The sequence below is a fragment of the Haliotis rufescens genome, unplaced genomic scaffold, assembly GCF_023055435.1.
Source record: "Haliotis rufescens isolate VD_foot unplaced genomic scaffold, xgHalRufe1.0.p SCAF_13, whole genome shotgun sequence".
NCBI lineage: Eukaryota > Metazoa > Mollusca > Gastropoda > Lepetellida > Haliotidae > Haliotis > Haliotis rufescens.
In genome coordinates, this window is record NW_025963813.1 from 77,171 (window position 1) to 90,252 (window position 13,082).

The 13,082-nt window shown below is 42.6% G+C and overlaps 1 protein-coding gene across 1 annotated transcript; it reads right to left on the reverse strand.

Annotated features, from left to right (window-relative positions):
- Positions 1–1,670: 1,670 nt before the first annotated feature.
- Positions 1,671–12,767, reverse strand: LOC124148666. Its single transcript, XM_046519897.2, has 3 exons — positions 12,658–12,767; positions 4,956–5,153; positions 1,671–2,017 (listed from the first exon to the last, which is right to left on the reverse strand). Exons 2-3 carry the CDS (start codon positions 5,130–5,132, stop codon positions 1,787–1,789), a joined length of 408 nt encoding a protein of 135 aa, XP_046375853.1. The 5' UTR covers positions 5,133–5,153; positions 12,658–12,767; the 3' UTR covers positions 1,671–1,786.
- Positions 12,768–13,082: the final 315 nt, after the last annotated feature.

Genomic DNA, 13,082 nt, shown 5'->3' on the forward strand with positions numbered 1-13,082 from the left:
AGAAGTCAAACTGTTGAACAAGTTAATGAAAGTTCCCCAATTTGCCTGCCAAGGACACTTAGTTTGGAATCTTAGAATGCGTGTCATCATTCTGCAAAGGGATTAAACAACAAACAAACATACCTACTACCGGCCGCGTCAAACACAGATTTTAAAAGATGGTACTTGTTGTTACCCTGCCTGTTACGGGGGCTGGTCCGCTCGGAGTCGGAAAACTGTTTGAGAGGGGTACCCGGCCTGGCATTCAGTTGATTAGCACTATAAAATGGACATGAGTCCAGACAAGGACACGCGCGCTCAACTCCCCTCACCCCTTTACCACCTTTCTCACGGGCTTTCCTCCTACATTGAGCTGAAACGCCGTCCTATTGATGAAGTACTGTCCAAAGTGGCGAAAAGCCCTGGACGCTGAATTCTTCGTGTTAAGTTTGCTTCCTTTGCCGTGCCAGGATCCGCTGGTCTTAGGTTCGAATCCCATATTTAACGGGATTAGGATCTTTGGTTTGTCGTTGTTTCACCAAAGTGATACACATCAATGGCTGTTACAACTTCAGGATTCGCCAAATTTAAAATTCTATTCAAATCAGCGCTAAAACCAACTCGCTGATCTAGCTGAAGAGTTGACTCTTGAACAACTATATGACCTTTAGCAATAATCCAGCCTTATCATGTCGGAGGACACCGTTAATGGGCTTAACACACTATCCATATGAGGAGTAGAACCCGGATCTGTGACGTAACGAGCGAACGCTTTAACCTCTTGGCGACTGGAAACGACCCACTAAATATTTCAGACAAAAGCATCGTTTCTTTGTTTACTCTCGACAATGTACATCTCAACAAAACGTGTTTATTAGGTTGTACATGTTTATTACACAACAGACACATTACGTACAATAACACACAAAAGTCAGGCGAAAAGGATTTCTACTCCCCTTACTATGGTATTCCCCATTGCACGCATTATGTTTTTATTCGCTGCCATCTCACATATACCGCATACAAATTCACGTCGAGATATAATCAGGCGCTTTTGTCATGGTCGTGAGAAACATTCAATACTGTAAAACTAATCTCAATGCAACGTTATTGTAACTACATCTTGATGTTAATTCTTTAAGATTTGTCATCGTCGTTACACAATGTTCAGTGGACATTAGTATAGTGTGTGATGCTATTTTAAAAGTGGTCACAACACTTCAAATCCAGACCATAAAATGGAGGTTGTTTTGAATATGAATATGTACATGAGATCAGGTTTGTATGAGCAATTTCAGTGGTACACTCCAACATGTGTCATCAACAAATAGAGACTCTGGTCAACATATCGGGCAGGATACAAGATATGAGCAGTTTCTTGTCATGCGCATTGATGATATCACCCTCGCAAACAACTGCAATATGTGACGTAGTGTTCAGCCTTTTCCTTTGTCAAATACCGACAAATACCGGTTTGCAAACAACACCAACAAATCCCTTGTCCATTTGGCCACTCCTGCGTTTCCATTTCTAATGTCAACATTTCTTGGTCAAACACCATGGAAACGGTGCCACGATACTGACGTTGGTATCTTGTCGAGTACAAACAGTACCTTGAACGAGGACGGATCCACACCGGAGCCTTAAGACACGTGGTACATAAGACACGTGGTACATAAGACACGTGGTACATTTCTATAAAGGAATAGACAGTCGAAGTTGAAGTGTAGTTTGTTCTTCTTGGTCCCGGGATGTGCTGAAGTCGTTGTGCGTTCAATTCTTTCGTTGTGGCGACTTACCAAGTCACTCACGATATGGAAGAGGCGATTCTCAGGAGCCACGTGGAGGCGGCGGAGAGTTTGGCCTTGGATTCACACACCGCCACAATGATGCTGCTCTTCGTCTTGCTGGCAATCAGGTACCGTCCACCATTGAAGGCAACAACCTGTTCCGGACATGCGCTCTTCAGACAATACGTACATCCGCTGGCACGAATTGTTTCCGGGGGTTGGTCGCTGTGAAAACACTGATTGATTGCCTGGAACGAGAGTATGATGCTGTTTATGAATGCTGTCGTTGGAAAATGATGGAATGAATAATTATGTTTAAAGGAGATCAATTGAATCAAAACTTCATGACATGTTAAATGGTCAAAGTTCATCTTTACACAAAAAAAAGTCGTATGTGATTTTATTGTTACATTGACTACATTTTATTGTTTATTGTTTTCTAAAAGGAACTATTCAATTTCCCTGATCCACAACCATCGCGTACGCATATCGAAATCCCGACTAACGGCTGAACTCTAGCTGTGACGTCACAGTGGAGAGGCGCAGACTATTTCCCTTAAAGTTTGTTTTCAGTGCATTAATCTCCACGACAATGAAGTGGTTTTCCGTTATTCTCGGAGTATGGAAGTTGTGGTATTGTGGGATCTACTGGTAAACATCTTCCCAATTTACTGGAATGTCATTCCCAAATAGTGGGGGAAATTCTTGTAATGGCCGCTTGCGCTCTGAAAAGGAGCTTGACAAAGTAGCTTCCGAAGCGACTCCCAACATCGACACCTGCATTATTTCGTGTATGCAGCGGCAGACGGTGGTGCTGGGGAGTCATGCTATGCCCAAGCATGTACCAGTTGTGTTTAAGTGTGCCACGGCATACTGGGCAAGAATGTGGTCCAGAGATTGCAGTGCATATGGGTCGCGTATTCCTCTGTGTGCGATACGTGAGGTGATATGGGGTTTAACGTCGCGTCCAAGATTATTGCACTCATAAAGCGACGTGCATGAAGATATGTGTGGGTGTATGTGGCTGCTTGTACTAGTCCGAACTGATGCCGATATATAGTGCTAGACCACTGAGAAACCATGCCGCAGTTTAACACGAATACCCAATTCAGACAAAGTACTGACTCCGAGCCGACCAGTCCTTGTTTTAGCCCCTTAATGCCGAGCGCCAGATTATGTATCAACAGATACCATCTTATAACGTAAGTAACCCCGGACCTTTCGCTCTCCGGGCGGATGCTCTACCACAAGACCACGGAGGCGGTCCGTGTGAGATACGTCTATCTGGGAACAAGTGGGTGACGGTTGAGTTATGTTCATTGAGAAACATTAAATATTATGAAACCAACTCCGGCGCGTTTGTAACTCGAAGTTCAGGTACTTTCTTCTCTCCATTAAAAAGAAACCTTTAAATAACTTCAATATACTGAAAAACCTACATTGTTCGACGTAAAACAAGTAAACCATTTCACATTTATTTTCTGTTTCGATATCGAATGCTCGACTGTGTATTTGTTTGTTTGTTTGTTGTTTAACACTGCACTCAGCAATATTCAAGATATATGACGGCGGTCTGTAAATAATGGAGTCTGGAATAGCCAATCCACTGATTGACATCATTAGCATCGATGGCATGCATCAACCAAGTCAGCGAGACTGACCCCCCGATCCCGTTAGTCGCCTTTTACGACAAGCATAGTCGCCAATTATGACAAGCATTGGGTGCTGAAGACCTAATTTACCCTGGATCTTCACGGCCCAGTGTATTTGGATAATACATGCGTGTATTGTAAACGGTCAAAACAAAAGAAGAAAATGTCAAGCTGACTCTGAACATAAACTAGTCAATCTCCTCCCATGTGGGGAATCGAACACGAGCCATTGCTTTAACCATTAGTCTACCCAAACGCGCCTTACTTGTGTTCAGAGTGATATCTTATTTAAGAAACGTCACGCGTGTATCCTGTTTCAGCCGGTGTGTTAGCTTTGTTTTGATAGGACATAAGACAGCAGGCGTATATTTCATACCACCGAACCTGAAGCGTGTGTCCTTGGTTGTGTAATCTATTAGCGGATTCAGACGTTAGAGGTCAGTTGGGTATATGCTGACAATGTACACTCATGTTTTGAAGTGCTAAGCTTTATGGACAGTGTATATTTATGCGCGACGCCGATACTTTGACGTTTACTCAGTAAAAAAAATAATTGATAAACAAATTGGGTCTGTGTGAGTGAATGTTCTTTTATACCATAGTTGGGTAATTTTGCAGTTTTCAGACGGCCACCTGTGCCATGTCGGGTTTGAAGCGGATAAACAAGTGGTTGATGACACGAACACCGGTTAAGGCTGATCGGCCACTGAGGCAAGCGTGATAACTATTCTGTATCGGCATGCTCCGAGTTTGTCCGGCCTACCTGAAGTAGGCGACACGGTGAGGCGTGGCGAGGTGAGGTGAGGTGAGGTGAGGCGAGGTGAGGTGAGGTGAGGTGAGGCGATGTGAGGTGTGGCGAGGTGAGGTGAGGCGAGGTGAGGTGAGGCGAGGAGAGGCAAGGCGAGGTGAGGTGAGGCGAGGCGAGGTGAGGTGAGGTGAGGTGAGGCGAGGTGAGGCGTGGCGAGGTGAGGCGAGGTGAGGCGAGGTAAGGTGAGGCGAGGCGAGGAGAGGCGAGGCGAGGTGAGGTTTGATGGACTCTGACGTTGCCTTCGAGGTTATTGTACATGTATAACGAAGTACATGCATGTATGTGTTCTAGCCCGGACTAATTAGGTTTTATAGTAATACATCAAGGAGATGCCAAGCAGCAGACACTCAGACACAGTATATAGTGTCTCCGAGACGACAAATCCTTGTTTAATCCTCTTAAAGCAGAGAACCCGTGAAGATCCGAGAAAGAATAGTCTTCAGCAACCCATGCTTGCCGCAAAAGGCGACTATGCCTTTCGAAAGAGGCAACTAATTGGATCGGGTGGTCAGACTGGCTGACTTGCTTGATGCATGTCATCGAATCCCAATTGCGTGGATCGATGCTCATGATGTCAATCACTGCATTGTCTGGTCCAGGCTCGATCATTTACAGACCGCCGTCCTATAGCTGGACTATTGCTGAGTGCGGCGTAAAACAACACACACACAAGATACACACCATGATAGGTCGCTATTCTGAGTTGTTATAAATTGCAACATTTACCATCACTTCTTCATTTGTAAGATTGAATCCTTTGCTGCGGATTAATTTCGACCCAACATCCGGAATGATTGCCGCTTTTTTCAGCTCCATTATAGCCCCTCCTTGGGTGATTAACTTGATCCATTTCTTCCAAGATGGCGATCGGTTAGCGGTAGGATTGACACCAAAACCGAGCATACTTCTACACACAATGTCGATCTGAAACGAAACGAAATATGATTATATTTTATACATGTAAACGACTGGGAAATTAGCAGATTGAAGACAAATAATAATACATGTATGCTTCCAAACTTTAATAAATAAACACACAAATACAACCAACATAGAACTAAATCGAGCGGCGATTCGTCTACTACCACTGATCTAACCCAACTGTTGGCATTTTTGTTAAAAGCAGTATATTATTTGTTTGTTGTTTAACGCCGTACTTAGCGATATTCCAGCTATATGACGGAGGTTTAAAAACAATTGAGTCTGGACAGACAGTCAAGTGATAGACATCATGAGCATCGATCCACGCCATGCATCAACCACGTCAGCGAGAATGACCACCCGATCCCGTTAGTCGCCTCTTACGACAAGCAAAGTCGCCTTTTACAGCAAGCATTGGCTGCTGAAGACCTATTCCATCCCGGATCTTCACGCGTCCAGTATATTATTTCGCTCACTGATCCGCAGCATCATATCCTCCCGAATATCAAAGGGTCAGCCCTGACCATGTTGTGTTTAACTAACAACCTTCTGAATAGACAAGTTGGGCGGATTCCGAGGAAAATACTGTAAATATTGTTATCTGACAGGAAATACAATGTAACAATCTACGTTGTTTGTAAATTCATCCCAATATAACAATGATGAGAGGGCTCAAATATTTCAAAGTTCCCTCCTGTTCTTTTCTTTGCCTTGTGTGACGTGTTAAATATAAAATCCCTCTATTGAATCATCCTATATCTTGAAACTTTGTGCCAAAATATAATGTGTAGTGTATGTAATAAAACATACATATTTACTATTATTGTATATAAGTATGTGTACCCGGATAGATATAAACATAAGTCTAACTAAACAATCTGTGCTTCAACAATAAGGAGAAAGTAGTAACCAACATTACAAATAATTTAGAAACAGATCTATAGTGATATTACCTGCGACACTTATCTCTGTGAACTTCACAATATCACGTCCCACCTGTACAACACGCCAGCGTTAACTCAATGACTGCACGGCACATTTGCTTCAAACATGTTCCGCCTTTGAATTTAGGGAGAAATCATTTGATTTTCAGGCCTTGGTTAAACTGAATTATATTTAAATATTCCTCGCATTGTAAAAAAACCATATTGCGCCCTTGAATTGCAGTCGGTTTGTATTGAAATATTGAGAAGTCACAATTTAATTCATAACTGCTCTATTAAAACTGGAAAACTTCACACTGTAAACACGAAATAGATTTTGTCGTTACAGTTCGGTGTGTTACATTATTTGAAAAACAATCAATGGAGCACCTGTTTATGTTGGAAACACTAATCATTAATGGGCTAAACAATAAAATAAATGCTGATATCAAATTAGAATACCACCCAAATCCCCATGAAAATTAAATAGTTTCTCCCTTTCAACTCCGAACATCCGGGTCACAGCGATTCAGTACGTGACATACTGAACGCACTGTCAGTGAAATAATCCGGGTAGTGTATGATTCATATGACCCAGGTCAACGTGACATTTACATCAAGGCTATAAGCAATAAATATAAATAGGCAGGAATGATCGCTAATCTTAGTTCAACTTTCATTGATTTTACGTCGTAGTGTAATTTGCGCATTGTATTTGAATTGATCGCGTGTGGCGTCTCACTGCGGTTGGGTTGAAGGCGATCTACTCCAGCCGTTCTGTACGTGACTTGCACAGTGTGGACAGTCTGTTGACACACACTTATAACATCCGGGTTTCTGGACCGTGGTTGTAATGTTTATGACCCCCGACACGTCACCACTTAACACTATTTGGGATATTTGCAATACCTGGCCCATGACAGCACGTTTGTAAACAGGACTGAGGATAAAACTCGTGTTTTGTAATTATTGATTTTGTAATTTTCATTTAAAAACCTAAACGCGATGTTCAGGTTTGCTGTAACTTGTTGAAATAACATTTAAAAAATGGTGTGCTTTATTATTTGTGTTTGAAAGCCAGCCATTTCATCGACAACATGAATCTCAGATAAACCTCCAAATGCAAAATTAATGTTCACCAGCGTATATGTGTGTATGACTGATAGCAATACGTAGTGAATACGCCCAATCATTTGGATCACCAATGATTAAATTCTGGATAACAAATAATGGAATTGCTTTCCCGGAGTCTCTCGGTTCTATTCATTCTTAAAGTGGAAGGAATAATCTGTTTTCAACAATAAACTGAGACTGCCAAAAACAAAATGGTTGTCCTGGACACCGACTGACTTACTGCTGTGCTCATATCATGGCATTGTGATTCAGTGATTCAGTGATTCAGTGATTCAGTGATATATGTCTTTATAATGGTTCAGCGATTCGCTATTATATTTGAAAATCACTGCCACAACGTGTGGTACAGTGAAGCGTTGTTGTGTCTGTATGGCGGTATAGTGAAGCTTGTTGTGTCTGTATGGCGGTATAGTGAAGCTTGTTGTGTCTGTATGGCGGTATAGTGAAGCGTTGTTGTGTCTGTATGGCGGTATAGTGAAGCGTTGTTGTTGTCTGTATGGCGGTATAGTGAACTACTGCTATCACCACAGGTTTGTTCAACGAGTGTTTCACGCCCCTCAATTACTAAATCGAATACCGTTGTCGCGGTCGTACGTGATACAAAGAGCGTAGTCACTCTAACGGCGACCTTTGAATACCGTGACGCCAAACACGAGGAAGTGTTTGCAAACAGAAACGTGTTTAAGGTCACTGAAGGTATGTGTATCTGTGTATGTTGTATGCATGTGCATGCATGTCTTCGTGCAGAACACTACCTGAACTCGATTAGCTGTCAGTAAAGAACACGATTAATTACGCACACAAAGATTCATAATTTATTAGTTTATGTAAGTTAAGAAGTTTATGAAAGAGTGAATACAAAATGGGTATACCAAACCTATGATTATAGTGAATATGTTATTGCATGTTCTATACAGAGAGTGTCAGGTCAATATATTGCTAAGTGCTTTAATAACTCGCGAGGAAACTAAATCTAGAGTGCAAAGGACTTCCTCACCGAGACACCTGAAGCAATTGTCTGACGCTTCGATTTGACATGACCCGTTAAGAGACGGGGTAGAATAGGTCTGTGGCAACTCATTCTTGTCGTTAGGCGACTTTGCTTGTCGTAAGAAACGACTAACGGGATCGGGTGGTCAGGTTGACTTGGTTGATGAATGTCATGGTATCCCAATTGCGTAGATCAATGATCATGTCAATCACTGGATTGTCTGGTCCAGACTCGATTATTTACAGACCGCCGTCATACAGCTGGAATATTGCTGAGTGCGACGTTAAACAACAAACAAACAAAACAAATCGATTTGACACATTGCTTTAACAATGTGATATGATGACGTAAGAAAACGAGAACATTTCAGCAAGCTGTTGAGCCTTCTACATCTGAGAACTGTTAATCAAATGAATGCAGTAGTTTTGCAAACCATCCCCAGCTAACCTCAGCATGACTGCACATGTACCTTCATTCTTTCAGTGTTGTTCGTTATGTCGAAATTTTGAATTATACGATCTTTGTATCAAACTAACGGAAAGACACCATTCCAGTCTGAATGAACAATACTACACAAACCAACTCAACATTTCCCCATATCTACGAAGTGAGTGAGGCTTGATGCCGCCTTAACAGTATTTCATCTTCACAGTGTACCAGTGTAATGCAAGAGGTGAGGTGAAATAGGGTTTAACGTCGCTCCAAGATTATTGCACTAACATGTGCAGATAGCGACGTGCATGCACGTGTGCGTGTGTGTGTGTGTGTGGTTGCTTGTACTAGTGCGGACTAATGCCGATTTACAGTACCAGCACATTGAGATACCATGCCGCAGTTTAGCATGAATACCCCACTCAGACACAGTATACTGACTCCGAGCCGATCAGTTATTGTTTGAGCCCCTAAATGTCAAACGACAGTCAGGGTAACAACAAGTACCATCTTTTAACGTCTTTTGGTATGACGCGGCCGGGATCGAACCGCGGACCCTCCGCTCTCCGGGCGGACGCTCTACAACTAGACCACGGAGGCGGCCTTAAGCTGCATGAGATCTAACACCGTGCAGTTAGTTACAGGTAAGCTACACGTCGGCTCCACATCTGAAAGGTATTTCCTAAGCGATACAGGTCGTTGACCTTTACTGATGATGTAGGAGGAACGGCTACGGTGCATAATACGAATTCTGATAATGATAATAATAATAAGAATTCTCAATGCGCTAACTACCACGCAACAAAGCATGCTCAAAGCGCTAACAACACAACACACATACATGTGTACACTCAAGTCGAAAGCTAGGCTGTCAGACCAAAAAGGACCCTAAAATTTTAGGTAATGGGGCTGTTCTGAGGGAAATCGGAAGAACATTTCATTTCTCTGCAGTTATTTGCTTCCTCATCAATAACCCCAACCTGGACAAATCTTGGATTCAAACCCACAACCTGTGGACCCTGTTACTGCGACAGCTTGGCCACCATTTGCAGCACACGTTTTGAAGTTTTGTGCCTTTTTCATGCTATTCTTCTGTTACAATACATCCTTTGATTGGATGTGATGGACACTGTACTTTTGTGACCTGTGACATTTCTGATAATTAACTTAACCTTTTGAAATGATCCAACGGTACTGTTTCAAAGCGACGCCGACCCCTACCCCACTCAGATGACCGATGAGGCAGTGGATTAACCTAGTAGTTAAAGCGTAGGCCTGTCACGCCAGACAGGCACAATGACTGTAGCCATTTCTGGTGCCTTGATAATGCTAGAACATTGCAAAAAGAGCGTTAACCTCAACTCACTGACTTACTAAACTAAACTAAACTAATAGTAACGCTACGTACATGGGTAATGTTGTCCAGTGATAATGTGATCGACAACACACCTGTCTAGCGTCATACGACCTTGAAGGAGCTATGGCCTTAACGCATGTTTCGTTTGTTGATAAGATTGGAGTCATGGTACAAGGTACAAATAACAACCGTCTTCGTTCACGAGGGCTTCACACAACCATGTAACCTCTTGAGGGTCAAAGTGGTACACTGATGATACATATAAATACTTATCATTCCACAACTCCTCTTGGAGTTGTGCTCAGCTGAAGTTCCTCAATACTCTGTGGGTTGATTTGTGAGTGGGTATGGTTTAGCACGGCTTTTATAAATATTCAAACAATATCACAGTCGGGGACACCAGAAATCAAACCCGTGCACACGGCGTGACGAGCGAACGCTTTACTTGCAGGGCGACCTCACTATCACCTAGATAAGTTAACAGATTGTATGAGGCATTGTAGATATTTACGACTGTGATTCTGCAAGGCAATATTGGAGTACGGCGTGGCGAGCGAACGCTTTACTTGCAGGGCGACCTCACTATCACCTAGATAAGTTAACAGATTGTATGAGGCATTGTAGATATTTACGACTGTGATTCTACAAGGCAATATTATATGCAAATCGCTCGAGTATTAAACGTTTTCGGTCATCAACGAGGAGAAATTGATCTAATTGGCGGAAAATGCCCAAATAATAAGCCAAATTAATAAATATGCGTAGAGTTCAGACCCAGCACAAACTCACTCCGTATCAAACTACACATGAATGTATACATAATCGGGGCGAACCGGGATCATAGGTTTCTGGCGTGCTCTAGGGACGCCTTAGACGACTGGGCCACCCGTCCCCCCAACTAAGTATAATGCGACTACTCAATACCAAGGCAACATTTAATTCATGCAACGAAATGTGCTACATATGTCATTTTGATGTTTTAGTGCCAACGAGGAAACAGAAAATAATACCTTCCTCAATCAAGAAGTGCCGACGTGAACTAAGTGAGGACCTTCCGCGACTGAATCTCGACAGTAGTAGCTAGTACTAGGTCAGACGACCGCGTCTGTGGTCTAGTGAATCTCGACAGTAGTAGCTAGTACTAGGTCAGACGACCGCGTCTGTGGTCTAGTGAATCTCGACAGTAGTAGCTAGTACTAGGTCAGACGACCGCGTCTGTGGTCTAGTGAATCTCGACGGCAGTAACTAGTACTAGGTCAGACGACCGCGTCTGTGGTCTAGTGATAGAGCGTCCATCCGGAGAGCGGATCGATCCCCGGCCGCGTCAAACCAAAAGACTTTAAAAGATGGTACTTGTTGTTACCCTGCCTGTCGCTCGGCTTTCAGGGGTTAAAACGAGGACTGGTCGTCTCGGAGTCAGTATACTGTGTCTGGATGGGGTATTCATGTTGAACTGCGGCATGGTTTCTCAGCGGGCTTGCACTATAAAAATCGGCATCAGTCCGGGCGAGTACAAACAGCCACACACACACGTGCATGCACGTCGCAATATAAGTGCAATAATCTTGGACGCGACGCTAAACCCCATTTCACCTAACATCTAACCGGTCAGATCAGTCGCTTTATGCTATTCAGCGCACGTTACCAACTTACTCGCTTAGCGTTGGGATTACTTTTCGCGGCTCACATTGCTCGGTTGAAATGTATATGTACAGAAAGAAATTCAGACCTTGGAAGACGGTTGGTAAGTTGCCAAGTAGATTGTGTTTGGTACAACAAGATTATGGAATCCCGCAGCCAACCGTTTCCTATACTGATACTGAAACCATCAATCCGTCCGTCCTTGTGTGGAGACTGTTTGTTTGTTTGTTGTTTAACGCCGCACTCAGCAATATTCCAGCTATGGACCAGACAATCCAGTGATTTACATCATGAGCATGGATCCACGCAATTGGGACCGATGACATGCATCAACCAAGTCAGCGAGCCTGACCACCCGATCCCGTTAGTCGTTCACGACAAGCATAGTCGCCTTTTACGGCAAGAATGGGTTACTGAAGACCTATTCTACCCCGAAATCTTCACGGGTCGTGTGGAGACTGTGTTGAGGAAGACTGATATATGTGCCGAGGTGCTTTATTAAAGAATATTATATATTAAAGAAACGTGAGAGAAAGAATTTGAAAGACAAATGGGATTTTTCAAACAAAAGAATTTCTACAGGATTCTTGGTAGCTGAACACTTGAGCGAAACATGAACCTTTCAGGAACATATTGTGAAACATACACAAGGATGTGTAGTACACATGCAATAACGTAAGGCAAAAAGCATGTATGTAGATCAACCTGTGGTAACACATAACTTTAGTTGATAAGAATTAGACCGAGATAACCCTTAGATTGAAATTTAAAGAAAGCGTTGAACTTAAACAGTATGGAATGTAGATTCATCATTATGACATCACTTGGTATGAAAGAAATATCAGGGACTATTTAGAATAATGCATTATAACGTATATCAGGGACTATTTAGAATAATGCATTATAACGTATTTATAAGAAAATGTCACTTTGTCATAATGCACGTTTATTACGTGTAATAAACTACATAACTAACATCCAAATTTTACAGTATTTTTCAGTAATATATATCATATAAAATTTCTTTACCTGTTTAATTTCCTTGTATATTAGCCCGAAAGTTATATGGTGTACCCCTTCCTGCTGCTCGTTTGCCTGACAGCGCTCGACGATAGAAGCTCGCCGCGTCTCAGCGCTCTGTATTTATATTGCGAAGCGAGTTCAAGTGGGTCACGACTATTTTAGTTGACAGCCCAAGGCTTCTGGGTAAAAAGCTCACCGCTTGACGTCATAACCAAATGCGAACCTTCACCGGTTGACTATGACATTGTTCCAAGGACAATTGTTACTGTTAAAGCATAGGGATGTTGGAGACAAACCTCTGTATGACCCTGGATTTACCTTAATGAGAACCTTTAGTTATGCCCGAGGATGGGAGCTATAGCATTTCACGGTGATTTAGGGGTGATATAAGTGGTAAGGACTTGGAGACGAGTGTTTTTACAAGTAGGTTT